The following is a 25,372-nucleotide window of genomic DNA, read 5'->3' as shown; positions in this document are numbered from 1 at the left end:
ATCTCTGGGTAGACTAAATAGGGGGAGAGGGGACCCTAGGGAATCCTAGGGCATTGTGGGGAGCCGGGCAGATTCTAATGGATGCCCCCACACTGGGTTCAGATGGAGTGCCCATCTTTTCCTTCCCATTCCCCTAAGGCAGCCACTAGGAGGAGTGGTAAAACTCAAGTTCAGGAAATCCCTGACTCACTCCATGCCTCTACATCTAGATAGGGGTCATGGAGAATCAAACAGCTGTCATCAGAACAGCTGACAGCAGGAGGGGAGGTGACAGCAGGAGGGGAGGTGACAGCAGGAGGGGAGGTGACAGCAGGAGGGGAGGTGGGACCTTGGCGGGTATCATCCAGGACACCACTGCTCACTCAACTTCCCCTGGCTACCACTCCCACCATACAAGCAAGGAGGAGAGAAAGGATTCAGGGACAAACTAGACATCTGGATCCCAGGCCCTCCTAAGACACTGAGAAGTGTATGGTGAATTTCTGGGACATTGCTAAGGACATAAGGCCTTCTAGAGTCTGGAAACTCATACTCTACTGACTCAGGACAGCAGGCCCATGGAACCTGGCAGTGACAACCCAGCTGGGCTCTCGTAGTCTGCCCAGGCTTTCTGGTCTCCACTACAGCCAATTCCTAGGATGTAACCACTGGCTCAGGGCCAAAGCTTTTCTGCTTTCTTGTCCCCCCTCTCCCACAGGGCCCTCAAAGGCTAGGCTGAAAAGCCATCCAGTGATGTGAATGAACCTTTAAAGCATGTTCTCTGAGAAGGGAGTCTTAGAGGAAAATCTATGAGGTTAGAGATGGGAAAAGCACCATAGCAGGAGACATTCTGTCTAATGTGGTTTCTAGAGTGGGGTTGGGAGGTGGAGAACCACTGAGTCCCTACACCAGGGGTGTCCTCAGTCGAGAAAGGGGTGAGAGCCGTCAGGGGGGTTGGGAATCCCCCAGACTTAGCTTGCCTACTCTTGCCACTTAGCTTGGGGATCTGGACTACTGAAGCCCCAGGATATTGAATCCCTACAGCCCCCAGGGTACAGGTAGAATGAGGACAGGCCCGGAGAGAAGGGTTAGGTTCACCTGGACTAGGACTACAGCCTGGCCACCCCAGGACACTCTAAGCCCTCTCCCTGGGGAGCTAGATGACATTGTCAAAGAGTTGCAAGGACCTCATGATGTTCTCGTCCTGTGGTCACAGCGTGAAGGAGGCAGGTAGAGAGAAAGGGGAAAAAAAGCTTGTCAGAGACACAGAGAAAGACATCTAATCACAGATGGGGACATTCGGGAGTTAAGAAGAAGGTTACCTGGGGGGTCTGAGGTGGGGAAGGGGCAAATCTGCCTTGGTCAGGGATTTAGGTCTAGAGTTCAGAACAGAGGCGTGTAGCGGGCAGGGCCATACCTGTTGACAAGACTCGATGAATTCCTCAATGGTCACCACGCCATCCTTGTTTCGGTCCATCTTCTGTAAGAAGGGACAATGGAAGAGAGATACTTAGGTAAGTGCCTTCTTGGGCCCTGGTGTCTTTCCCTCCACCCCAGGGTCACCAGCCTACCCAGACCCACCTGGAAGAAGCTCTCCACATGTTCTCTTGGGGCCTCCTCTCGGAGGGCAGGGTATGTGTACTTTCCCATCATGTCATAGATGGATTTCATAATGTCAAGCATTTCCTGTTAAACCAAATGAGATTTCTCCTAAGAGCCTCCAAATTTAGGGGCCTGGGGCCAAGGACCGAATCACTCACCACTTATTGCTGATGCATACGATAGGTTGTTCTGTATCAGATTCCTTGGTACTCTACCACCCAGCACCCCACCCCTCTTGCCCTCTGGTGGCCCTGCACCTCCTTTGTGATACAGCCATCCTTGTTGAGGTCATACAAGTTGAAGGCCCAGTTCAGCCTGTCATCCACGGTTCCCCGAAGAATCACTGACAAACCAGCCACAAAGTCCTGGAAAGGAGGTGAAGGGAACTTTGCCAGTTCTTTCTTTGGGTTTGGCATGGAAATCTTGGCCCTCAGAAGGCCGGGCAAACGGGCTTGTTTGACCCATCTCTCCTAGCTCTCACCTCAAAACTGACAGAGCCGTCGTGGTTGGTGTCGAAGGCGTTGAAGAGAAAAGCAGCATAGTTGCTGGAATCTGTGGGTGAGTGTGGGACATGAATGTGGTCCTCAGGCAGGCTTACTCATTTCTCCTCAGCGTTCCCAGCCCTCTGTTTCTCAGCACTCCAGACCCCTCCAGAACCCTCTTCCCACCTCAGCCTAGGGATGGGTAGCTGTTGCCCCTTGGTGTCTGACTCACTCCTCACCTCCTTGGGGAAAGAACTGAGAATAAATCTGCTTGAAGTTCTCCTCGTTGACAATTCCGCTGGGGCATTCCTAGGCAGGGACAACCAGACTGAGTAGACACACAAACTCCCTTCCCATTCACCACCCTTAGAGAGACTCCCGGAAGGAGGAAAAAAAAATCATCTTGCCTCTGTGGACTTACCACAGAGTTCTGGTAAGGACTGGCAAGCGACTTCTTCCCCGTGTACAAACAAACAAATTAAACCATCACAAGACCCAGCTTGCCAACCCCAGCGCTCTGAACCACAGGCTAGAAACTGGGTCTACAAGCCCCATCTCCCTCTTCAAAGTGGCCAGGCCGTCTTGCAGGTCAGTTATGCCTCCCCGATTCAGCCCTTGCCCAGTTGGCTACACCCTTCACTCACGTTCTTGAAGCCTCGGTACAGGACCTGCAACTCTCGGCGGGTGAACTTGGTTTGTTCCTGGAGCTGTTCCAGACCCTCAGGCCGGTGACACACCGTGGACAGTTCGAACTCATCCTCCACGCTGTCTGCGGGGAGTGATGGGGATAGCTTTGCCTCAGGTCAGGCCTCTGAGATCACTTGGGTAATTATCCCCGTCCCCTTCTCCCCGTCCCATCTTCCACACCGAAGAAAACAGTTTGCCAGACTCAGAGCTGAGAACGTCGAAGGAAAAAAAGACCCTGGTCACCCTCGAGGTCAGTTGGAGCTAAGGTTATGCCTGGCTCCAGACCCAGCACTGGCCCCTGGCCCTTGGTGGGGGACAGCTCCTTGCTGTATCTTCTCAGTAAGGGGATAGAATAGGGCCCAGGCACACTAGAAGGTCAGAGACTTTTTTGAACCACCTACGAGCAACCCAACCCCAGCTTTGTAGGGCCCACAATTCAAAGTGATCCCAATCAAACCCCGCCCATCCCAGCCATGCCCGAGCCATGCCCCGCCCAGCTCCAGCCAATCATCATTCAGACCCCAATTCCTACTCCACCCCCAGTCCCGCCCTAGCTCCCAACGCCCATCCCCCAGGCAAAAACCACCCCCCATCCCGCCCCAACCAGGAGAGTAAGTCACCTGGGTCCAGCGGGCGGGGTCTGTGGGGGCGGAGGGAGGCTGGGGCAGCTAATGCTGAAGGGAGCGAATTGTCACAAGGAAAGCGGCAGAAGACCAGGCCAACTGCAGACGCTTCCCTGGCCCCACACTCACAGGAAATCTCACAGACTTAAGTGTTTCAACACACGAACCCACAACAAAGGCCCATCACAGTACACACAGACATTCATGATGATAAGGACTCCCCAAAACAGTCCCCTTCTTTTTTCAAATTAACTCTCCGCGGTGGCACCATCCGAGTGAAGCAAATTTAAATGCGCAAATAGCTACTGGGCCTTTATGGATTACAAAATTCAGTATGCTTTTATAAGGTGGGCAAGGTTCAGTGGAAGAAATGGAACCTGTGGACAAACGGGGGCCACTCAGTTGAAGATCAGCCTAGGACAGAAAAACCTCAGTATCCCGACATCTGGGGAGGTGGGCTCCATCCTCTACACCTGTCACATTCCAGGGTCTAAAACAGTAGGGAGGCCACAGAATTGCAGACCAGCCTCACCAGCTAAACAGTCATGGCTATGCATATGTGTGCGGGCTCAGGCTTTAGGCCTAACACACTAGCTCCGGCTCACCTCACCATTTTGCAAGCTAGGGATGCTCACAAGCACTCATGATTTGCCTATACCCTTCACATTCCGATCCAGCCTGTTCCCAATTCCTATCACACTTCATGGGGACGCACGTGTACACACACAAACAAACACACACACACACACACACACACACACACACACACCACCCCCAGAAGCATAGGAGAGGCACTTGCTTTCACTGACTGAGGGCAGGGCTTGGGGCCCGCAGCACGGCAGCAGCTTGAGGAAACGCTGCTTCAGGGCTTTTTTACTGGGCCCTGGAGGGTGGCCTGGGAAGAGAGAGAAGACCCCAGGAAGGCACATTAACTCCCACAGCCCCTCTGTTCTCTGTTTGCCTGTCTGCTCCCCCACCAATCACAAATCAACACTGGCTGGGGTGGGGACAGGAAATGAATGGGGGCTATAGATGGGCAGGATGGGGGGGGGGTGATGGTTGCCTCTAGGGTCTCATAGACCTGGAAAGTCAACCAGGCCCAGGCTTGGTTATGCTGCATAAGGAGAAAAGCAGGCAAGAGTGAGGCAGCCTCAGAGTCTGCTAACTGCTAACCCCACTTGGGGTAATGTCTAAGGGATTATCTGAATAGGTCTCTCTCTCTCTCCCTCCCTCCCTCCCTCTCTCTCTCTCTCTCTCTCTCTCTCTCTCTCTCTCTCTCTCTTTCTCTCTCTCTCTCTCTTCCTCTCTCTCTCTCTCTCTCTCTCTCTCTCTCTCTCTCTCTCTCTCTCTCTCTCTCTCTCTCTCTCTCTCTCTCTCTCTCTCTCTCAAACACACACACACACACACACACACACACACACACACACACACACACAGGCATGTTGCATAGTAACAATTTAGAATGGCAAGTAACATTGAGAAGACAGTAACACCTGAAGACCTAGGCATGCTCCAAACACAAACATAAAGTTTTACCCAGTACTCTAATATACACAAATATGACCAAAGTAAAACATGATCACACATATGGAGAGCCATACAGACCATCTCATGCACAGTATGATCAAACCACATAAAACATACAAGGACCCTCAGGTGTCATAATGCTATGTATGAAGGATCTCATGACATAATAACCAAAGTTATTATGACATATCCATTACATTCTGACCTAGATCTCTGTGAAGGTTAATATCTATTGTTAACTTGACTGGATTTAGAGCCATCCAGAAAGCTGGGCAGTGCTGGTGCATGTCTTTAATCCCAGCATTTAGGATGTAAAGGCAGAGGCAGAAACAGGTGAATCTCTATAAGTTCAAGGCCAGCCTGGTCTACAGAGTAAGTTTCGGGACAGTTAGAGCTACACAGAGAAACCTGAGTCTTGAAAAAGCAAACAACAACAAAAAGAATATCCTAGGAGACACACCTGTGGACATTTGATGGAAGAGGAAAGACCCACCCTGAATGTGAGTGGCATCATCTCATGGGCTGGGGTCCAGGCTGAATAAAAAGCAAACAAAAGAGAAGGTATGTGTTTCCTTACTGGGACAGCTTACTGGAATCCTTACTACCGCACCTTCCTCATACAACAGATGACACACAAACCTGGATGGTAACAACCAGTTTATGAGAGAAACAGTCTCAAACTATAGGATAGAGAAGGCCTAAGATACTCTAAGTAGAGCTTACTGGGCCATTTTAGTGAGACTGTGGCAGACAAGCATGCCAACAGAAATGCAGACAGTAGGGCTCACAATATAGCTTAGTGGAAGAGTACTTCCCTTTGAGAAGACATTACATAAACCTCTGAATCTGAAACCTAAGCTGCATTGGAGCCCTCAGGATGCTGGAGACAGAACTATGGAAACTATGAAGCAAAGCTTCAGGCATTAAATAGAGAAGCTCCACAAGTATCAGTGGGAAGGGACTACCCAAGACTTGCCCAAATGATGCCACCAAGACTCCAATAGCAATCGTGGCACTGCAGAACTTACCGTTTGCCTTGCTGGGCTTAAGTCTTGGTTTGATCCATGTCCTTGCCCTGCCTTCATCCTTCTTTTAGAATGAGAGTAGTTGCTCCGTAGCATTGAGTATGGGAGCCTCATCACTTCCTTTTACTTTACTGGGGCTCACAGTTAAGAGACTTTGGGATTTTGAACAACTGTGGAACTGTTAAGATTCTGGGAAATCTTGTGCCAAGGAAAAAGCTCACTAGGTGAAAGCATTAGCCACCCAAGCCTGTTGACCTGAGTTCAGTCTCTAGCAAAGTGGAATGTGGTGGTACACATTTGTCAGCTCCTATGGGGGATGGGAGGCAGAGACAAGATCATCAGAGAAGCTCACATGTCTGTTAGCCTGGAGTACACAATGTAGCAGTAGGGGAAGCCATAGAAACCCTCACTCAGTAGAAAGTGAGATTGACTCCTGAAGGTGACCTCTGACTTTTACATCATGGCTTGTGTATAGATACACACACTAAACAAAAATTGTGTGTGTGTGTGTGTGTGTGTGTGTGTGTCTGTGTGTGATACAGATGAACCAAACACAATTGCATTATGAAATAACCATGAACCTTTGAAGACCAGGGATAAAGAAGTTGATAAGGAAATGACTTGTGATAACTGGGTTTAGAATCACCTAAGGGACACACCTCTGCGTGTGTCTGTGATAGTTTTAATGGGAAGGATCTCGAGAGGCTACCATCTTTGAATACCTTGGCCCCCAGTTAGTGGAACTGTTTAAAAAGGGTTAGGAAGTGTAGCTGTTTTGGGGGAAGTGTGTCACTGGGGGTGGACTTGGAGGTTTCAAAGGACCATATTAGACCTAGCTCTTCTCTGTCTCTGTATATCTCTGTCTCTCTGTCTCTCTCTCTCTCTGTGTGTGTGTGTGTGTGTGTGTGTGTGTGTGTGTGTTGAGAAAGAGAGAGACAGAGAGAGATCAGGGCATAAAGCTCTCAGCTACTGCTTCAGTGCCGTGCCCTTTGCTTCCCACCAAGATGACCATGGACTAACCCTCTAAGACGGCAAGCAAGCCTCCAATAAAATGCTTTCTCTTCACACGGCGTCTCCTCACAGCACAGGAACAGTAACTGTGTTTGAGGATGGTTCTACATTGCTTTGACGGAGGAGGGAATCCCCACCATGAATGTGGGCCCAGCAGTATCACACAGGCTAGGAGCACAGCCGAGTTAAATAGGAGAGACTAAGCTGAACACATTTAGTTCTCTGTTTTCTGACTGGGGACACAATGTAACCAGCTGCTTCAGGGTCCCTGCAGCCACAGCTAAGGATGCCCACCACCCTGCCTTCCCCGCTATGGTGGACTATATGTTGAGACTTTGAGCCAGAACAAACCCTTCTTTTAAAAAGTTCCTTTTGTATGTATTTTCCCACAGCAGCGAGAAAAGTAACGAATACACACAGTCACCGCATACATGGCACCCACACACCCAGGACTGTACTTCATCCACAAAGACCTGATTTGTCCTGGCACGTGCGACTGTCCCTCTTGAAATCCCTCGCTCCATAGCACCCTCACTCTCCCTTCAGAAGAACAAGGTTCCTTGTTCCTGAGCCCTGCGCTTGTGTGACCAGCTCTTTGAAGGTGAAATAGCAAACTCTTACACAGTAACAGATCTTAGAAAGCTGGACGTGATAGTTCATGCCTCTAATTCTAGCACTTGGGAATTGAAGGTAGGAGGATCAGGGGTTCAAGGCTAGCCCCACTGATTGTGTCCTCCTCATTTCTACATGTGTCCTTGCACTGCATCTGAACCCCGGGGACCCATAACACTATTACATGTGTCTCTGAGCTGCACTCAACTACTACTACAGATCCGCTGGGGTCGGTACACTGACTAGGGTTGACGTCTTTCCCAGTGGGGCCCAACATCCTTCAGTTTTATTCCTCTATGCCACACTGTCCTTCCAAGCCAGGCTCTACTCATAGGACCAGCTCTTGCTCTAAGGGGGTGACTGTATAAGGTTACATCTTCTCCCCTCCAACCCATCCCATCTCACCCCAGGAGTTACTGAAAGGTAGGGGGAGGCAATGGACCAAGCAGAGATCGATGGTGGCCTGGCTGTTGGCCCAGGCCTCCATTAGCCAGGACTCTGGTTTCCCGAAGCCAGATTATATATACCCAGGGCCTCTGGTGGTGGTGTCAGTCACTTAGGTGGTAGGTGGCTCTCCTGGGCTCCCATGTTCCTTGCTCCCCCGTGTCACCTGCTCAGGCAATGCCTAGACCTTCCTCTGTCTCTGGTTTCCTTAACATCTTTCCAGTTCTGCCAGGTGTCTATCCTACAGCCTCTTCCCCTTCCCTTGCCCGTCATGGTTCTTGCCTGTCTCTAAAATCACTGGGTGACAGTGTGCCACAATTATAAAATTCTTACTGAAGAAGGGGAGGCTGAAACTCTGGGCAGGTAGAGCGTGATATGATATTCTAGCTGACATGGGACAGGAGATGGAAGCTCTGGAGAACATTCTTTGCTTACTTTAAGGAGTTGGGGAGGTGAACGGCTTTAGCTGTCCAGGATAATATCTGATCCACTCTTGCTCCTGAGCTTGGACAAGAGCCACAGAAGTCTTGGCCACAACGTCCCCTCTCTTATGCCTCTGAATCCACTTCCACCTTATATCTCGATCTGGGGCTATGTATCCTCTGGGAACACTGGGAACATCCAACCTACTACCCAAAGAGGCTGAGCCACACCTGCTGACCAGCCCCGGAACAGTAGCATCCGATATTCTGCAAAGCTACATTCTTGTCACTCTGACATATGCAGTCATGTCTCTGTCACATACACAAGCTTCCACACCCTGTCTTCTCTTATGCATGAACACAGAGGGGACACCCCATGTTTCACACAGTGAATTTACTGTCCCCCCACTCTCCAAAAACCTCTGTCAGTACCTAGACCTGGAGTCACACATCTTGTGGGTCACTGTGGGACCCTGGCTCCAAAGGAGACTTATCCTGGTGTGCTCTCTGGTTTACACTAAACACTGTATGCCAGATGGCTTCTGGTAGCTCAGGTTCTTCTCATTCTCTCTTCATACCCCCCCCCCCCCCCCCCCCGTCTCCCAGATACCATCCTCTCTTCCCTTTGTCTCCCATGACTCCTGTTCCCAGCATTCCCACTTCTCACTCACCTGCTCACCCTGCACCCGGGCATGAAGACAGCACAACCCAGTCCCCAAACAGTAACTCAGATATGCCCAGCGTCCTGGGTTACCTTCCAAGGAGACAGGCTCAAAGAGGCCAAACTGTTCCAGAACCTTGACAAAAAGAACCAGGACCACGAGGACAGCCACCATTTCTAGCCCTTCCAGGGTCATGGCAGTCCTGGGGCATGGCCCCCACCTACTGATGCTCAGACAGGACAGTGTTCCACACCACTTTCCCCTCAGACTCCCCTGCTTGAGTAAGGCTGAGTAAGATTACCCTGCAGCCTCCCTCCCTGTCTCCCGCCCCGGGTCTCCTCCCTTCCCCTCTCTCCCCGCCTCTGCCCCACACACCTCCCTGCCACAGCCTCCGCCTTTTTCCTCTGTTAAACCTCAGCTGTTGGACCAGCACTTCCTCCACAGGATCTTTTGGTGTGAGGGAGATGGGCTTAGAAGAGTGACCCGCTCCAGTTGTGGAGAGCTTCCCCCAAGACACTCTGTGACGCAGGGAGGGGACAGAGCAGCCGAGCTTTAGAAGGCAGGCAGGATGAAGATTCGTGTGGTGCGTGAGAAACTATGAACTGTACCCGGGTAAGTAAGAGATGGGTAAGAATACATTATGAGTTCTTGGTGTTTTGCTGTATGTATGTCCCCTTTCATGTGTGTCTGTGTGTGATTGTGTGTTTGGGAGTATGATCTGTGTGTGGATTTCTGAGTGTGTGGGGTGAAGCGTGGGTTATGAGGCTTCTGGGCTTGGGGTGCCCAGGCATGCATGTGCTATACAGTGAGACAGTGGGTCTATTATCACATTAATAGATTGATATAAAATTGTGTGTGAACATAAGGGGAAGAGAAGCCCGGTAACCTCTCCTGTCAGAAGGACACTATCAGCATCGATTGCGGTTGTCATGGAGACTGTGAGGCGGGAAGCACTCTCTTCCCACAGGCCACAGGCAGTGAAACTGAGGCCCTGAGGAAGGGAGGATTAGATCTCACCACGGAAGCAGGAAAAAGGCCACTGGCCCCTTCATGACCATCCAGGAAGAGAGCTTACTGAGGCTGCCCTGGGACTCAGACAACTAAAGGTCCTGAGAAAAGGTGGGGAGAGCTGTGTTTCTCCCTTCTTCAGGCTAGAGACTCATCCTGATATGCCAAAGCCTGATCCCTCCTTGGGGAGAAGCTCAGGATAGGAGGAAAATATGAAATCCTATCTCCCAACCCCTTGAAGCATTTCTGAAGTCTCTCCCTTCCTGGTATGGGGCAGCGAGTGGGGGTAGAGAGGCCTGTAAATCACAAGACAAGGGCCCTCCGAGTTAACACTGTTATCATGGCATTGCAATTGAGCAGTCACTTCTACTAGATGATGCATTACAGCTTACTGACGCTATCAAATGGCACATTCCCTATAAATCTTTGAAGGCATTCCCAGCCAGAACCAGAGTAAGCTTAAGTCCAATGTCAGTGCATCCATTTCAACCCAGGGTGACTTTGAGACTATCCTCTGTGGCCCACTTCTTAAAAAGCTCCCCCTTCTGTGGGGGTGGCCTTTGCAAGACTCCTACTCAGTAGCTCCAGGATTATTGGGTGGGAACCAGTCCATTTGCTCCAGTTGAAGGTCCAACTGCACTTCTACAAAGCTACCACAGGGGGTCAGTGTTTACCTCATACCCTATCTTAGCCCTTTGTGTTTCCCTGCCCTGGAAGGTTGGGGAGGAAGATAGTTGGACCTACTGTGCTTCAGGGGTCTGTTGTCCATCTCCCTGATGTCGGTGGCAAGAAAGGAGCTAATTCATAAGTTGGCTACAGTTTCTCGTATCTTAGAAGTTGCTGCTTCACAGATGAAAACAGTAAATATCCCAGGAGCACAATTCACCCCTGGCCTGTGATGCCCTTTTACGACCGTCGAGAGAGCCCTCTGGTTCAGTCACTGTCCCACAGGTGGTCCTGATGACCACAGATTCATTACTCTCTAAGCCTATGAAGCCTTCCCTTTTCACTACCCCAGAATCTAGAGATGTCACCCACCTTTCCAGGCAGCTTAATTTTCTTTCCCCTCACAGCCTTCAGCCCTCAGCCAACTACCAAGCCCCTGAGCAGGGTGGGCTATGACAGCATACTCCTGTAGTCCCAGCCCCCCGCACGTGGCTGTAGAAATGCAGCTCAGGGCAGGGTAGTTTTTGGAAAGTAGGCATAGCAGTATCCATTTTTGCCTCTGACCTTTTCACCTGACCTCCAGTAAGATATTTACAAGATCTTTGTTATCTCTCTTGATCCCTGTCTCAGAACAGTTGTTACCATTTTTGCCTGCAATTAAAACGATTTAAAAAGAGGACAAATAAAGCCAAACTTCTGATTCAGCCACGAGGTTTCAACCTCAATGCAGGTCAAAGTCATATTGAAGCTTTAACTTGTCTTTTTCTTTCAATCCTCGCTCCAGCTCTGGGAGAACCTGTTGGGTGTCCGAGCTGGTGTCGGTTGTTTGCTTGTTTTGTTTTTTAAATCCTGTTCAATCCACAAATGTAACACCGACTTCAATAGTGTTACTAGCAGAAACGGAAGAGAGGTAGTTGTATCAGAAGCTAAAATTCCAGACTCATCTGGGTTCAAATTGAGGTTTGTAACTTGTACTAACTGGGTTAAACGCCCCCACCTTCTTTATTTCACATTTAAAAATAATGAGCTGGGCACAATGGCTCATTTCTTTAGTCCCAGCATTCGGGTGACAGAGGCAGGCAGATCTCTGAGTTCAAGTCCAGCCTGGTCTACAGAGTGAGTTCCAGGACAGCCAGGGCTACACAGAAAAACCCTGTCTTGAGAACAAAAATCAAAAGAAAAAACAAATCAAAAGAAAAAAAAACAGTATTGTTTGGGGGAAGAGTTCAGGGAACTATCACAGCATGTGCGTGGAGGTCAGAAGACAGGGTTTAGGAATCTCTCTTACCTCTAAGGTCCCAGGGCTGGAACGCAGGTCATGAGGTTTAGTGGCAACTAACTGTCTTTGCTGGCTGAGCCATCGATGAGTGGGTGTTTATTTGTTTTTGAGAAAGGGTTTCTCAGGAGCTCACTCTGTAGACCAGGTTAGCCTGAACCTCAGAGATCCTCCTGCCTCTGCCTGCTGAGAGCTGGGGTTAAAGGCGAGTGATTCACCACCACCACCTGGTACCTTGAGTTCTTAACATGCGCTTTCAGCTTCTCACCTTACAAAGCTTTTGGTGGCAGCGAAGGAACTAGAACATGAACTCAGGCGGTTGAGTGCTGAGTAAGCATTCCACTGTGACCAAGGCAGCGTCCATCCCAGAGTTCCACAGTCCCCAGTCCTTCACAAATGCTGCAGATCTGTTACTGTGATTGTTACTATTTTTTTTTACTGTTTCTTCCCCAGACAGGGTACCTCCTTTTAGATTTATTTGATGTGTAGACATGTTTAGCCCAAATGTATATATGTACACCACACACATACATGGTGCCTGTGGAGGTCTGCAGAAGGGGGTCAGATCCCCTGGAACTGGAGTTACATGTGACTGTGAGCCATTATGATGCTGAGAACCAAATCCAGGTTCTCTGCAAGAACAATAGCTGCTCTTAACTGCTGAGCCATTTCTCTAACCCCTTAGTCAGGGCCTGAACGTAGCCTAGCCTGGCCCCAAATGTAAATAGCTGAGAAAGGCCTTGAATTCCAGATCTTCCTGCCTCAAAAGTTCTGGGATTACACGTGTGCTCCTCCAAAGAGTACTTTCCTATTCTGATGGCTTCTCATGGCAACCCCTTGAAGTCTACAGCAACTAGCACTGTGCACCTTGCACCGATGAGGTAAAGAAGGTTCAGTGAGTGTAACTTGCTCAACTGAGAGAAGCTAACTTAGAGACTGGACTAGATCGCGATGTACCCTCAACTAGATTCTAAGCGCTGGGAAGGTAAAGATGCTAAAAACCAACCAAACAAACACAACAACAAAAAGCTCCACTGGACCAGGCATGGTGGGACACACCTGTGATGCTGGAAAGACTGAGGCAGGAGGATCTCTCAAGTTCCAGGCCAGCCTGGGCCACATAGATGAAACCCACTAAAAACACAGCAAAGCAATTTACACAAATCGATTCCAAGGTGGAACAAGGTGAAGGGGGTCCAAACTCAAGCCTGACTTTCACTGAGTGGGGAGACAGCCCCTACCGAGAAAAGCTCATTTAAAAGTTTTCTGTTGCATGCTACTATCTGATAAGCTTCTAGGCAGGCCATTAAATGAGTTTTATTACAGACGTTTTCTATTGGGAGGTGGAGGGAAACCCGATCTAAGCTGGTATAGTGGTAATGGAGATCAAACCCACAGCCTTGCATGTGCTAGACAATCGTTTTACCACCGAGCAGGGCATGAGAAGACTCAGTAGTTTACAGCACACGCTGCTGCTATTCCAGAGGATCTGGGTTCAGTTCCCACACCCAACAGCTCTCAGCCTCCTGTAAAGCTGGCTCCAGGAGACTTAATGCCCTCTTGTGGCCTCTGAGGGTATCTACACAAACATTATATACAGACATTTTTTTTTTTTAAACGTAGTTCTACCACTGAACTACATCCCCAACCTTTCGCGTGTTTATTTTTTTAAAGCCACATCCTCAGCCCAGTGTCTTGTTATATAGCTCAGGGTAACCAGGTTTTTCTCCCTTCACTGCTCTGGGTCCTGGAATCGCATGTGCTACTGTGGTGCCCAGAATACTAGCACTCAGAAAGCTGGAGCATGCAGACCTTGGAGTCTGAGGCCAGCTCTTACTACATAACTAATTCTAGGCTACCCAGCCATGACTATATAATGAGAATGCATCTAAAAAGAAATGCTCAAACAGCCACAGTCCACCTTAACAAAAGGATCAGCGTTTGGTAAGCACTCTAGTTATGAGTGTGTGTTATTTTATGTCATCTCTGTGACAAGCGTGTTGACCACAGCCAGACTCCTGCCATCTCTCCTCAGCCAACAGTCTTGGTGGTGTCAAGAGCACAGTTTATGTTGGGAGAGCTAAGTGTGACAATCTATAAGGGCTGGATTCTATGAATGCTAAACGGACTACATGGATTGAAACAGGCACTATCTTTAATTTTAAAAAGGCATCATGGTGATGCACCCTGCTTTCTGCTACAGGAGGGACATGCAGACCGACAACCCTTCTTCCAAACGTCCTGTCCTTTTTCCTTCCGACTTTCAGAGACCTTCATCCGGACTTACACTGATTCCCAATGCTAAATCCACCAGGCGTCCTGGGAAGTAAGAGAAAACACTTTTCTCTAGAATCTCCCTCCTGCAAAACCTTTCCAAGTCTTAAGAGCCCGATGAGAGACTTAGCTCGGCTGGCCCATGGGCTTTAATCCAGTTTGCAAGGGGATCAAACTCGGGGTCATCATCTGTGAGGCAAATACGTGATCTGTGAGCTGAACTTAAAGAAGTCAAACCGGGAGGTAGTGGCACACGCACTGAGGAGGCAGAGGCAGGAGAATCTGAGTTTGAGGACAGCCTGGTCTACAGAGTGAGTTTTAGGCCAGCCAGTGATAGAGAAACCCAAAGGGTCTCTAAAAACCCAGATCCAAACCAAACAAGCAAACAAAAGAACTCACAGAAGTCCACCCGCCTCTGCTTCCTGGCTGCTGGGGTAAAAGTGAGCTCCTGTTCACCCAGCCTAAATTTTATTTATTTAGGATGGGCTCTCGCTACATATCTAGCCCGAATTACCTGAGTATTCTTGATGTACTTCAGGTTAGTCTTAAACACATGGCAATCCTCAGCCACAATGCCCAGACTTTTTTCTTTTAAAGATAGGATCTTTATTTTTTTCCCTTCTTTTAATTAGTTTCTTTGAGACAGGGTTTCTCTGTTTAACAGCCATGGCTGTCCTCACTCTGTCTCAGAGATCTGAAGGCTTGGCCTCCCCCCAAGTTCTAGGATTAAAGGCACATGCCACTGTGCCTGGCTAAAAGATATGGTCTTATGGTCTTTCTATGTAGCCTTGGCTGTCTTGATACTTAATATGTGACCTAAGACAGTTTCAAACTCCCAGCAATCTTCTAGCCTCAGTCTCTTGAGTGCTAAGATCACAGGTATGCATGGCCAGACTGTCTATAAAGACATTTGTTTGTGTCGGTACTGGAGATTGAATGGAGGGCCATGCACATTTGAGGTAAACACTCTACAACTGAGCCATATAGCCAGCTCCAGAGGGAAGTCTTAATGGCATCACTTTAGGCAAAGTAAGAACTCAAGACTCAACTGTTAGGGCACTGGGCCGGTCCTACCCAGGCGCCACAAATCTCACCACAGAGACACATTCAGTCGTTTACTATCCACAGTTCAAGTCTGGAAAAATACTGCCTTGTGGAGGAGCCCAGCCGCCTGCTCTCCAGTGTCACTTCGTCAGCAAAGACCCCAAAGCCCTTGCTTGTCTCAGCCCCCCAAACCATTCCATTCCCCAGCTAATCAAAAAGATACTGCAGCCCCCAGCTACATCAGGTGATTAATGGCCTCCTTGGGCGTTGGGGCTATTTTGGGTCCTGGAAGTCATGCCTGCTATGATTGAGAACTGGCCCCGCCTGGCTCCAGCCATCTGTCACTGGAGACAAGCCCAAGCAGGGGGCTTGAGGGGACACATGCTCCCCAAGAGACTTATAAGCATGGCTTTCACTCAGCCCCAATGCTCCTAAAGGTACCTGGTATGAAGCAGCCACAGGCCCTGAATATACTTCAGGGGCTCAGGTGAAACCCCAAGTAATGTGGCAGAGAACTACAGATCCCAGAATGCCATGGGGCCAGATTGTTTCAGCTTCTCTGAAGCCAAATGAGGGGAGAATTCCAGGTTCTGTGGGCCCAGGTAGCCTTACAGAAACCTAAGTGAAGGTGTGTGCAAGCCTCAACAGCATCATATGGAACCCCCAATTCACAGCATAAATCCACAAACTTCATGCCAACATACAACTTCATGAAAGCTAGTTGTCTGACTCAGGGTTCTCAAATCAAACTCCAAAGCATTATAACCTTGGCAATCCTAGGGATGTACAATCCAAGATGCACAGCCTTGGAGATACACAACTCCATCTGTCTGGTCAGGCATGAACTCACTAATGAGCTCAGCTTGTTCTAGCTTGTTCTCTACCCCCCCATCTCTCTCTGTCTCTATCTCTCTATCTCTCTATCTCTGTCTCTCGGACACTGACAGGTCATTGTAAGACATCCCCGCAAATCCAAGTAACCAATACTGGGCTGTGCCTTTCCCCAGCTCAGCGACAAGCTTCTTCCTTCCATCCCTGCCCCTGCCCCTGCCCCTTTCTTGAGGCTTTACCTTTCAATGATCATCCCTATCCAATGTTGTGAGCCATGATGTCCGAAGCTTCCTTTATCCTGATGCTTCGTGAATGATCCTCATCCTCTGCTCTACTCTGTGAGCGAACTTGCCTTCTTACCCAGATTATGTGTGAGCCCCTGCTCCCTCCAATCTCTGTGAGACACCCTTCTCTCTACCTCTGTAAGGCTCCAATCCTGAGCCACTCATTTTTAGAGGGGTCCTCCCTTCCCTTCCTCATACCTGGCGACAGCGACCCAGTTACCAACTGGTAGAGAGATCGAGCTGCCTGCCCCAACGGGCTCCGGCACCTGCGAGGGCAGTGGTTCATGGCTTGGCTGAGAGCACTGTGTCCAAGCTCCGCCCTCAAGATCCCTGATCGAGGAAGGTGCCACCCCCATTAGACTGGGTGGTGCGAGAAGGCAAGGCTGATAGGCGGGTGTCTCAGACCCTGAACCTTTCAGCTGCAGGTTGTTGGCCTCACAGGAGCACCTTGACCAGGTCATCTTAAGCACTCTGCACCCAACCGCAAAGCTCTTAGAGACGGGGGGTGTGGCGGAGGGGCAGGGCGTTCTCTCCTCAGCTCTCTCTGGATTTGCGGTAAGGAAAAGAGGTACATACTAATTTTGAAAGAAAAGCTGGACGACTGAATGATGCATGACTTATTTATTTTAGATCGGGTCTTGTCTGGCACTTGTGACATGATTCAGGCTGGCTTCGAATTCGTGGCAATCCTCCTGCCTTATTTTTCCAAGTGCCGGGATTAGCGATGTGAGCCGATACAGATCTTATTCACCCTATATCGCTCCACTTCAACCCCTCTTCCGGCTCTTTTCCCCACCCCCACCTCCCATATTAGCACAGGGACGCTACAGGGGTGAGAGGACATAGTTGTCATGGCAACTCCCCACACTTCCTGGACCAATGGGAGAAAAAGAAGGAAGGAGGAGAAAGGACAGTACATTAGCTTAGCGAAGGGGCGGCGGGGTTGTGTGCCTAGTGCTGCTTCCTAGCTCCAAATCCCTTTCAAAACCATGCCTGTCTTTTGAATCTTTTTTCTTAAGAAACTCTTCCAGCCCATCCATGCTGGCTTCCAGCCAACTACAAGTAGAAGCCCCCTCATCCATCTATCTCTGTCCAAACCCCTTTCTAGGACTTATTGCTATCAATAAAACCCTATGTAAATCCTTCCAGCACCTACAAACACTTCAAAATCCTGGGGAAGGCCATAGAAGATGAATGCTTCCGTTTCTTCCACTGTGTGTGTGTGAAGGGTAGGGGAGCGAGTCTATATTATGACACCACACCTTGTCCACTCCGATCCCATTGGCAACTGCCCACGAGGAATTAGTTTCATACTCAGGGCTCTTTGGCCACACGGGGGCGCTCCACCACCAGGAACGATACTCTAATTGCCAAAGGAACAAGACTCCGGAGATCTTGGACCCAGGCCCTGGAGCACGGCCAGTCGGGACCCAACTCTCATCTCGGCTTGTGCTGTTCTTTCTGGCCTCTTTTTAGATAGGGTTGCCTCTGAGTACTGACGCAGCTTTTCCCTTGCTGAGCAGCACTGCCATACAGCCCCACTCGGCAAGTAAGACAGGAAGGATTGGGGGTGAGGGGGCTGGCACATCCTACCTACCCCTACTAAGAAAGTCTTTCCCAACTGTTTTGAGCTTGGGGTAAGATTGCGACAGTCGGGGTGTATCCAAGATGCTCCGAGTCACAACTTTAAGATAACTTTGCTGCCAGAATAATGAACCAGGATGATAGAGATACAACCTCTTCTCCTACGCCAAATCCAAAGGAAGAATCCGCATGCATAGGAAAGGGGAGAGCTGGGGCATGCTTCAGCACCGTGGACAACGACTCCCCTTTGGGCTCCAATCTGAGGACTCCAGTCACAAGATTAGCCTCTTTACAAAACCGGTCTCCACAGTGCCTTTTCTACTTCCCCAGTCCTGTGCAGAGCTATCTACAGCAAGGATGCTGATGATTGCAGAGCTTCATCTAGGTTTGGGTCCAGCCTAGGCTACATAGTGAGTCCAAGGCCAGGACTATGTAGCAAAACACTATCTCACAACAAATTAATTAAAAATAAATCAAGAAGCCCAGCAAAGAGGAGAGCATTTCACTAATGGGAAGAAAAAGATAGGAAGCAAACTGGCCCATAGCATGTTAATGAAGGCTCCTGGACCCTTAATGATTTCAAGGACCCTAAGTTGATGGTGGGCACAGAGTAGAACTGGATCCCACCCACATGGGTGAACATTCTTCCTTCTGGGGGTCTTGACACTGCAACCAGGGTCTCCCCAAAGTCAGTAGCCGAGACATTCTCAAAGCACAAGCTCCTGGTCCCCTTCATTGCTTCCCAGGTTTTACCCTGACTCCATTAAGAAGGGCAAGGTTTATGGTCTTTCCCACTTGCCCGGCTTTGGTTCTGTCTTAGGACAGACAGCCCCCCTCCTGCTCTTGGTTGGAGTTCTTAGGCAGACTTAACAATGAGACTCACAAATAGAGAAATTTGGAAATATACAAAGGTCACAAAGTCATGTACATAGACACAATCTACCGCTCATGCTCAGGACTCTACAAATACGTATAGATGTACTTGGTCTCAGAGACTCTCCGAAGGAGGGCTGCAAATGAAGTTGGGGGGCACAAGGGGAGCCTTACTGCACTTGGTAGGTCCATAGTTTCTATTTGGTTCTGAAGGAAAGCGAGAGGTTTAGATGAAGTTCTAATTGGGTTGTTGGTGATTAACTGAAGGCTCTCTACAGGGGCCAGGTGCTGGAACCACAGGGTGCTTCTGCAAGCCAGGCTGTTTGGGTGGTGGGGCTCTCTGTGGGTCCTTGAGCCATTTGCAGGAAATGGAGGGAACAAATGAGAGACATGAAAGACCCTTGAAAACACCAGGAAGACAGAGAAGCAAAGAGGACAGAGATGCCATTAACACTCACAGGGCCCCCATTGCAGGCATCACACATGAGAGCAGACAGCAGCAAATGTTGAAACAGCCCAAAGCCTCACTCACAATCACACTTTTCATGAATGCTCACTCCAAAAGTCTTCTAAAGGGATGGAACACCACCAAGTGACACCCCAGTGCACTCTGGTAGTCACATGCTATTTCATACGGAATCATTCAAAGCACAGAGTTGAACATGTAACAGACATACAGTTAAAACAAACTTCACTAGTGCAGCTAGTCCTATGCAACTACACTCAAACATCTGGCAAGACCATAAAATCGCACTGCCTCATGCAATCACACGCACCCTGGTTGTCACCAAAGCTCAAGGCACATGGCAACTAGCTGTGGGAGGTGCACATACATACACAGACACACAAGAACGGCAGGTGCTCACGCACGTAACACCTCCCACTCCAGACACACTCCTAGGCCTGTGTCACACCCGCCTACACCTGCTGCCTCTCTACACCTGCCCCACCTGTTCTTCCTCAGACCCCTAGGGACCCAAAGCTTTGAATCCTAGGGTCTTGTTCCCCAGACCAGCCTGGAGGTGCATAGGAATGGGACAGAGTGTGTAAATGGGCCAAGCCAGGGTCAGAGAGATGGAAGGGTCTAGGGGGATGGAGTCTGCTCACCCTCCCAGGACCCCTGAGCCACCGACTCACCCGTAAGCTGGTCATAGGAGCCGTCCAGATCTCGGGATTCGGACAAACTCTCCTTTCTGCCTTGGCCCCGCATGGCCCCCGGCGCCCCGCTCCCGCCTGGGCCGTGGGAGGGGGCGCCGGGTGGCAGGGATAGGGCGCTCACACAGTGCCCCCTGGCGGCCCAGCGACTTGCTGGGGCTGGGGGCCAGGAGTAGGGGCTGGCAAGGCTTTTCTCCGGGGAGCGCTGGGTTTTGGGGCCCACCTCAGAGTCCTGGGGCAGGAGCAGGAGCCTTGGACAGCAAGTGAGAGCGGAGCAGAAGGCAGAGTGGAGCTGAGAGCCGAGCCAGAGCCCAGCCGCCTCTCCTCCGCCCCCTCCCCGCGGCTGTCACTGCCGCCACCCCACTTAGGCGCTGCTGGGATTGGCTCCCCCTACCCCCGCCCCCCACCCTCAGCAGCTCGGAGGAGGCACCGGGTGAAGGGGTGAACTGGAAAGTGCCGGAAGGGAGAACAAGCTCTCCAGCTACACCACCCACTAAATTGCAGGGCTTGGGGAAGAGGGGGCCAGAAAAGCCCCGCTGTGAAGAAACCCCGCCTCCAATTCTCAGCCCCGCTCCCCCGCCCCGTCCCCCCAGTTAGCCAACCCTGCATAGCAGGGCCGGAGCCTGGGGTATGTCTGAGTCTCTTGTTCCTTCTGGTCTCCATCACAGCCTTATTTTCTCGGTTTCTCCTGCCGCGTGTTGCGTGTTCCCAATCAGCAGCCGCCCTTCTCGAGTGAATGGGGATGCGGAGCCAACCCGGCCTCTGGACACCGGCTCACAGGTGGCACTAGGTACATTTGTCTCTCTCAAGTTCCAGAAGGGGCCTCACTTTCTGAGTGCCCTCTTCCCAGATCTGATGACTTCCCTGCCACCTCCCACCCACCCCACCCACCCAGGCAACTGGGAAGGCGAAAGAAAGTAGTCAACTTTTTTACCCCTTTCTCTTTTCCCACCTTCTGTTCTAGACTTTTTTTTTTTCCTAGCAGATTTTGGGAGTTTCTGAAAGGTTTGGGGATCCAGGTGTGATGCAGAAGAGAGATGTTTCTCTCATGAAGCCACCCTCATTTCGGAATGGAGGGCCCAGCACTGCACTGCACAGAGCTCCCATCATCACCTCATGTCTCCAAGAGACAGGCTTTTAGACAGGGGAGAAAAGGAATGCTTTTCTTAGGACTGCTCACCCTACACTGGCCCTGTTCCACTCTAGCAAAGGCTGGCAGAAACCTAGAAGGCACCCAAGGGACCTGCTCACAGCATCACTCCCATAGTTCTCGGAGCCCAGCTGGCCTCCTTCAGACCAGAGACTCAGCGGAAAGTCTGACGAAAAGGGCCTTCGTGACACAGGTCCAACACCTGCATTACAGAGACGAAGAGGGAAAGACACTAAAGAGACACTAAAGACACACAAATCAACTTTTAATAGCTTTCATTTGCCACCAGCTCCAGCTCCAGCTGTTCTGGGGTTTATCACCATGGCAAACACTAAGAACCTCAGGTCAAGTTATCCATCTGGTGACCAGTGATTAGAGATGGCCCACCCCACAATGGCTTAAGGTTCTACATCTATGCATGTCAGTCTGTCGACGAATTCTCTAGAACTATCACACTTCTGCTCAATCAGAACTCTGGCTTGCAGGGAGGGCAAGTATTCCAAAGAGACAGATGCCACAGACAGGAGCTCAGAAAGCCCCAGACCTACCCCAGCCTCTCTCAGGTCCTCACTGTGCTGCTTGCCCCTGCCATCCTGGGCCTTTACCAAGCTTTAGATTGGAGGGACCTTAGAGCAGCAGCTATTTCAGGGGCAGCTGTGGGGAAGGGAAAACCATACAGTGGTTCCATGGAGACTATCCAATGATAGAACCCACAGGCCAACTTCATTGAGGTTGGATGTGCCCAGCTGGAAAATATGGCTAGACAAGATGGAGGCTCGAGGCATGGTGCTCACCTAGTCTCTATGAACAGCACTCTACCCCAGCAGGTTCTCTCCCAGCACCAGACCACAGCAGGAACAGATTCCTCCCCAGAGGAAATTCTTAGGCAGGCGGAATGTAAACAACAGCAGGGTGAGGGGGTGGAACACGTGGAGGGGAGCTCATCTAGGCTCCCACTGGAGGGGTGGGTGGGCAGGGGGGAGCTGCTGGAAAGGGAACCAGCAAAGTAGGCACCTTGAGGGCTCCAGAAAACCTGTCAATGTTTATTTCACACAGACTCTTTTAAGACAGTTTAAAACAGACTAAAAAGGCAAGGCTAAAGTTGTGGGCCTATTGTGCTGACGAGTCAACGTGGGAAGGCAAGGGAAAGCGAACAGGTGCTCCTGGTGCCAAAACTGAAATCCAAAAAGGAGAGGTCAGACAGCAGAGCACCAGGCAGATCCAATCTCCCAATTTGTCAGAGGTGTCAACTTTGAATTTAGAAGAGAGAAAAAAGGCGCCAATCCCTGACCTACTCTGTGCCAGAGCTGAGGTGCTAAGGACTAGGCAGACTGCAGTAGGGGGAGGGGCCTTGCTCAGCTCCAGGTCCAAAAAGAAACAGGATGTGGCATCAGCCAAGAACAGCCACTTGCCTTCAGAGTGTTGGCATCAGCTGAGGCCTGCCCAACCAGCACCTGAATAATCAGAAGCCAGAACATGGAATCTCAATTGGAAACATGAGGCAGTATCCAGGGAATGCAGCCTGGAGACCCCACACTTTTGGTTGTCTCTCCCATTACCCTCCCATTTCTCCCCAATAAGACCATCCTGGGCTTGCCCCTGCTGTCCAAGCTCACTGAAGTATACGGCCTTCACCAAGAGCCTCGGGGTCTGTGCTTCTCTCCAACGTTGAAGGCAGTCCCCACTCCTTGTGCTTGCCCTCCAGCCCAGGAGCCTCATGGGTAAGGCAGTCAGTGGCTCTCAGGCAGTGCAGCCTCAGGAGATGGTGGAGAACTCCTTCAGGAGGGCTTCCTGGCTGAGTGTGTGAAAGGCTAGGTTCCTCCGGACGTTGGTACTAATGGACCGGACCTGGGAAAGGGTTGGGGAAGGTGGAAGGGCAGAGAAAACAGTCCATTACAAACGGCAGAAGGCAGGCAGGCCTGAGGCACGGGGCCAAGATGAAGTGTTCACTTGTTGGCAGGAGAAGACTTGTGAAGAAAGGTTGGGAGAGCCAAACTCCCTACTCTAGGAGGCCTTATGGGAATTCAGCAGCTTCTGCAAGGAGGCTCATCCCTGGAAATAAGTATGTATTTTATGAGGAAGAAACCAACCACAGAGGGAAAGGATGTGTATCTGCCTTAGTCCTGGAAATCCAGGGAGCTTTTCTTTAGTTTTTGCTTTGCTCTAAGAAAGTAAGCGGAGTGATCATGCAGGAAGCAAAGGAAGTAACAGCAGGCAAACCAGGCAAATCCACCTCATTAAGGACCAGAACTTTGCTTCCCTGGGCCAGACGTACAGCCAGAAGAAATGAGGGAAGCAGAGGCAGTGCGGAAGTCAGCTCCTGCTGTGGAGGCCATGCCTGTAATCCCAACTCATGGGGGACTGAGGCAAGATGACCACTGCAAGTCCCAGGCATGTCTCGGCTACATAGTGAGATACTGTATTTGAGAGATTGGTAGGCAGGCAGGCAGGCAGGCAGGCAGGCAGGCAGGCAGGCAGGCAGACAGACAGACAGACAGATAGATTCTAATTCTCTTTTACAACCCTCTCCATAAGTTAAGCCATTCTCTTGTTTCTGGCACCCAGTAAATCTGTACATTGACGTGAAAAATCACTATTCATCTCATTAAAACCACTGTGCCTACTTTCTTATTACATGATGGTTTTTTTTTTTTTTTTTTTTTTTTTTTTTTTTTTTTTTTGTTCACAACTAACTCACCACAGAAAAATACTGAGGTCTTTCATGTCAGGGTTAGAGGTGGACTGTGATGATCTGAAATCTAGCACCTTTGCCACAAACTTGGTGCATTATGTTAAAGCTTAGCTGATGACAACCTGGGAAGTGGGTTTAGAACCTCTCTGTCCTGTCCCATTCACTGCCAGGGTTTATGTCAACCAGGAAGGCAGCATACCTACAGGAAGGCAGTTGAGTATAGAACGGGAAAGGGACATTTAAAAAGGAGAGGCCAGCTTGGAGCCATGGGTGGGTGGACAATGGGAGTGGGAACACACAGTGAAGCCTGTGGAGCTATAGAAGACTCTCTCAAGTCAGGAAGCAGTCAGGGAGTGAGAAAGGTGTGACTGCATCATGGCTACCACTGGTAATTTGTGCCAGACCCCACCCTAGCTCAGCTAGAGCTGTGCAAGGTTGTCTCTGTGGCTGCATGACAGGAAAGGTGGGTAATGCTGGCTTGCGACTCTCACTGCTTCTTCCAAACGGCTTTGGTAGAAAGGCTGCATTTCAAACCCCTGTAGTTTTATTAATCTTTAGCAAACTGCACACAGACCTAAGAGTACAGCAGAGCTCAGTGTCTAAAGACAGGCAGGGTTGGGGATGGGGAGCTCACCAGCTCTTTGAAGAAGGCGGCCTCCTTGTGTTGCTCAGAGTAGCGCTCATACTGGTCCAGGCCATCTTGCAGTTTCAGTGTGAGTGTGTCGTAGTTGGCTCGTACCACCTCTAGTACCTGAGGGAAGGCAAGGGCCAAGCAGGTCTCAGTCCTGACAAGAATGTCTATGTAAAGCAAGGAGGAAGGATGGCAGGAGGCAGTTTTTCTGGTTTATAAAATTGTGTGTGTGTGTGGGGGGGGGATTTCTCTGTGTAGCTCTGGAACTCACTCTGTAGACCAACACCGCCTGGCTAAAGTCTCCCTCCTCCCCACTGTGTGAGATGGGTCATGAGGGTGGCCTTGAATTCTTTATCCTCTGGCTCCTTCCTCCCAAGTGCTGATAGTATAGGCAGGCATCACTGTGCCCAGCTTCTGGGACCACTTCTGAATTTCGTTAGTTCCCTGCCTTTTCTGACCAGCCCATCCTGAGCACAAAGACTGTGTACTGTGGTTATGGTCACCACTGTCCCTGATACAAAGTGTACTCTTAGCCTCCACATGAGGCTTCCTCTTCTCAGGCTGTCCCAGATACTGAGTTTGCCAACGTCTGACTATTTCTCCCTTTCTGGAAACCATGTTTCTTCAACCCTGGGATGTTCCTTAGCACCATCTGCCACTTGTTTTGATCTTTCAATGCCAACCTATCATTCTTATCCATCTCTTGGAACAAACTTTTGGGCATCCAAGCACTGAGTTACAGTGGACAATGATGAGGTGCAGGGGTGTGTATCTCCTCAACAATGCTTCTCTAACTTTTGTCTTAGAGACAGGGTCTCGCTATATAGT

The 25,372-nt window shown here is 50.1% G+C and overlaps 2 protein-coding genes across 4 annotated transcripts in view; both read right to left on the bottom strand.

Annotated features, from left to right (window-relative positions):
- Positions 1 to 691: 691 nt before the first annotated feature.
- Positions 692 to 20,128, bottom strand: KCNIP2 (potassium voltage-gated channel interacting protein 2). 3 transcript variants are annotated; one of them, XM_080911168.1, is made up of 10 exons: positions 20,054 to 20,128; positions 4,146 to 4,268; positions 3,371 to 3,472; positions 2,708 to 2,832; positions 2,303 to 2,372; positions 2,063 to 2,133; positions 1,839 to 1,946; positions 1,561 to 1,665; positions 1,397 to 1,459; positions 692 to 1,183 (listed from the first exon to the last, which is right to left on the bottom strand). In XM_080911168.1, the coding sequence occupies exons 1-10, from the start codon at positions 20,124 to 20,126 to the stop codon at positions 1,136 to 1,138; spliced, it is 888 nt and encodes a 295-aa protein (XP_080767294.1). In that variant the 5' UTR covers positions 20,127 to 20,128; the 3' UTR covers positions 692 to 1,135. The 3 variants fall into 3 exon arrangements, with proteins under 3 accessions (XP_080767294.1, XP_080767295.1, XP_080767296.1); XM_080911169.1 differs by having other exon boundaries at positions 3,371 to 3,424; XM_080911170.1 differs by lacking the exon at positions 3,371 to 3,472 and having other exon boundaries at positions 2,708 to 2,828; positions 4,169 to 4,268.
- Positions 20,129 to 21,469: 1,341 nt separating this feature from the next.
- The window catches only part of ARMH3 (armadillo like helical domain containing 3), a 173,549-nt gene continuing 169,646 nt past the window's right edge, over positions 21,470 to 25,372 (bottom strand). Inside the window, exons 25-26 of the mRNA XM_080913266.1 lie at positions 24,548 to 24,664; positions 21,470 to 23,069 (exon numbers count right to left, since the gene is read on the bottom strand). Coding sequence (XP_080769392.1) covers positions 22,977 to 23,069; positions 24,548 to 24,664 — 210 coding nt within the window. The 3' untranslated portion in view covers positions 21,470 to 22,976. The remainder of the gene's footprint in view (positions 23,070 to 24,547; positions 24,665 to 25,372) is intronic.

The sequence above is a fragment of the Micromys minutus genome (assembly GCF_963924665.1).
Source record: "Micromys minutus genome assembly, chromosome: 2".
Lineage (NCBI taxonomy): Eukaryota > Metazoa > Chordata > Mammalia > Rodentia > Muridae > Micromys > Micromys minutus.
Note: the sequence above shows the minus strand (reverse complement) of the source record. Positions and strands in the feature narration are given on the sequence as shown.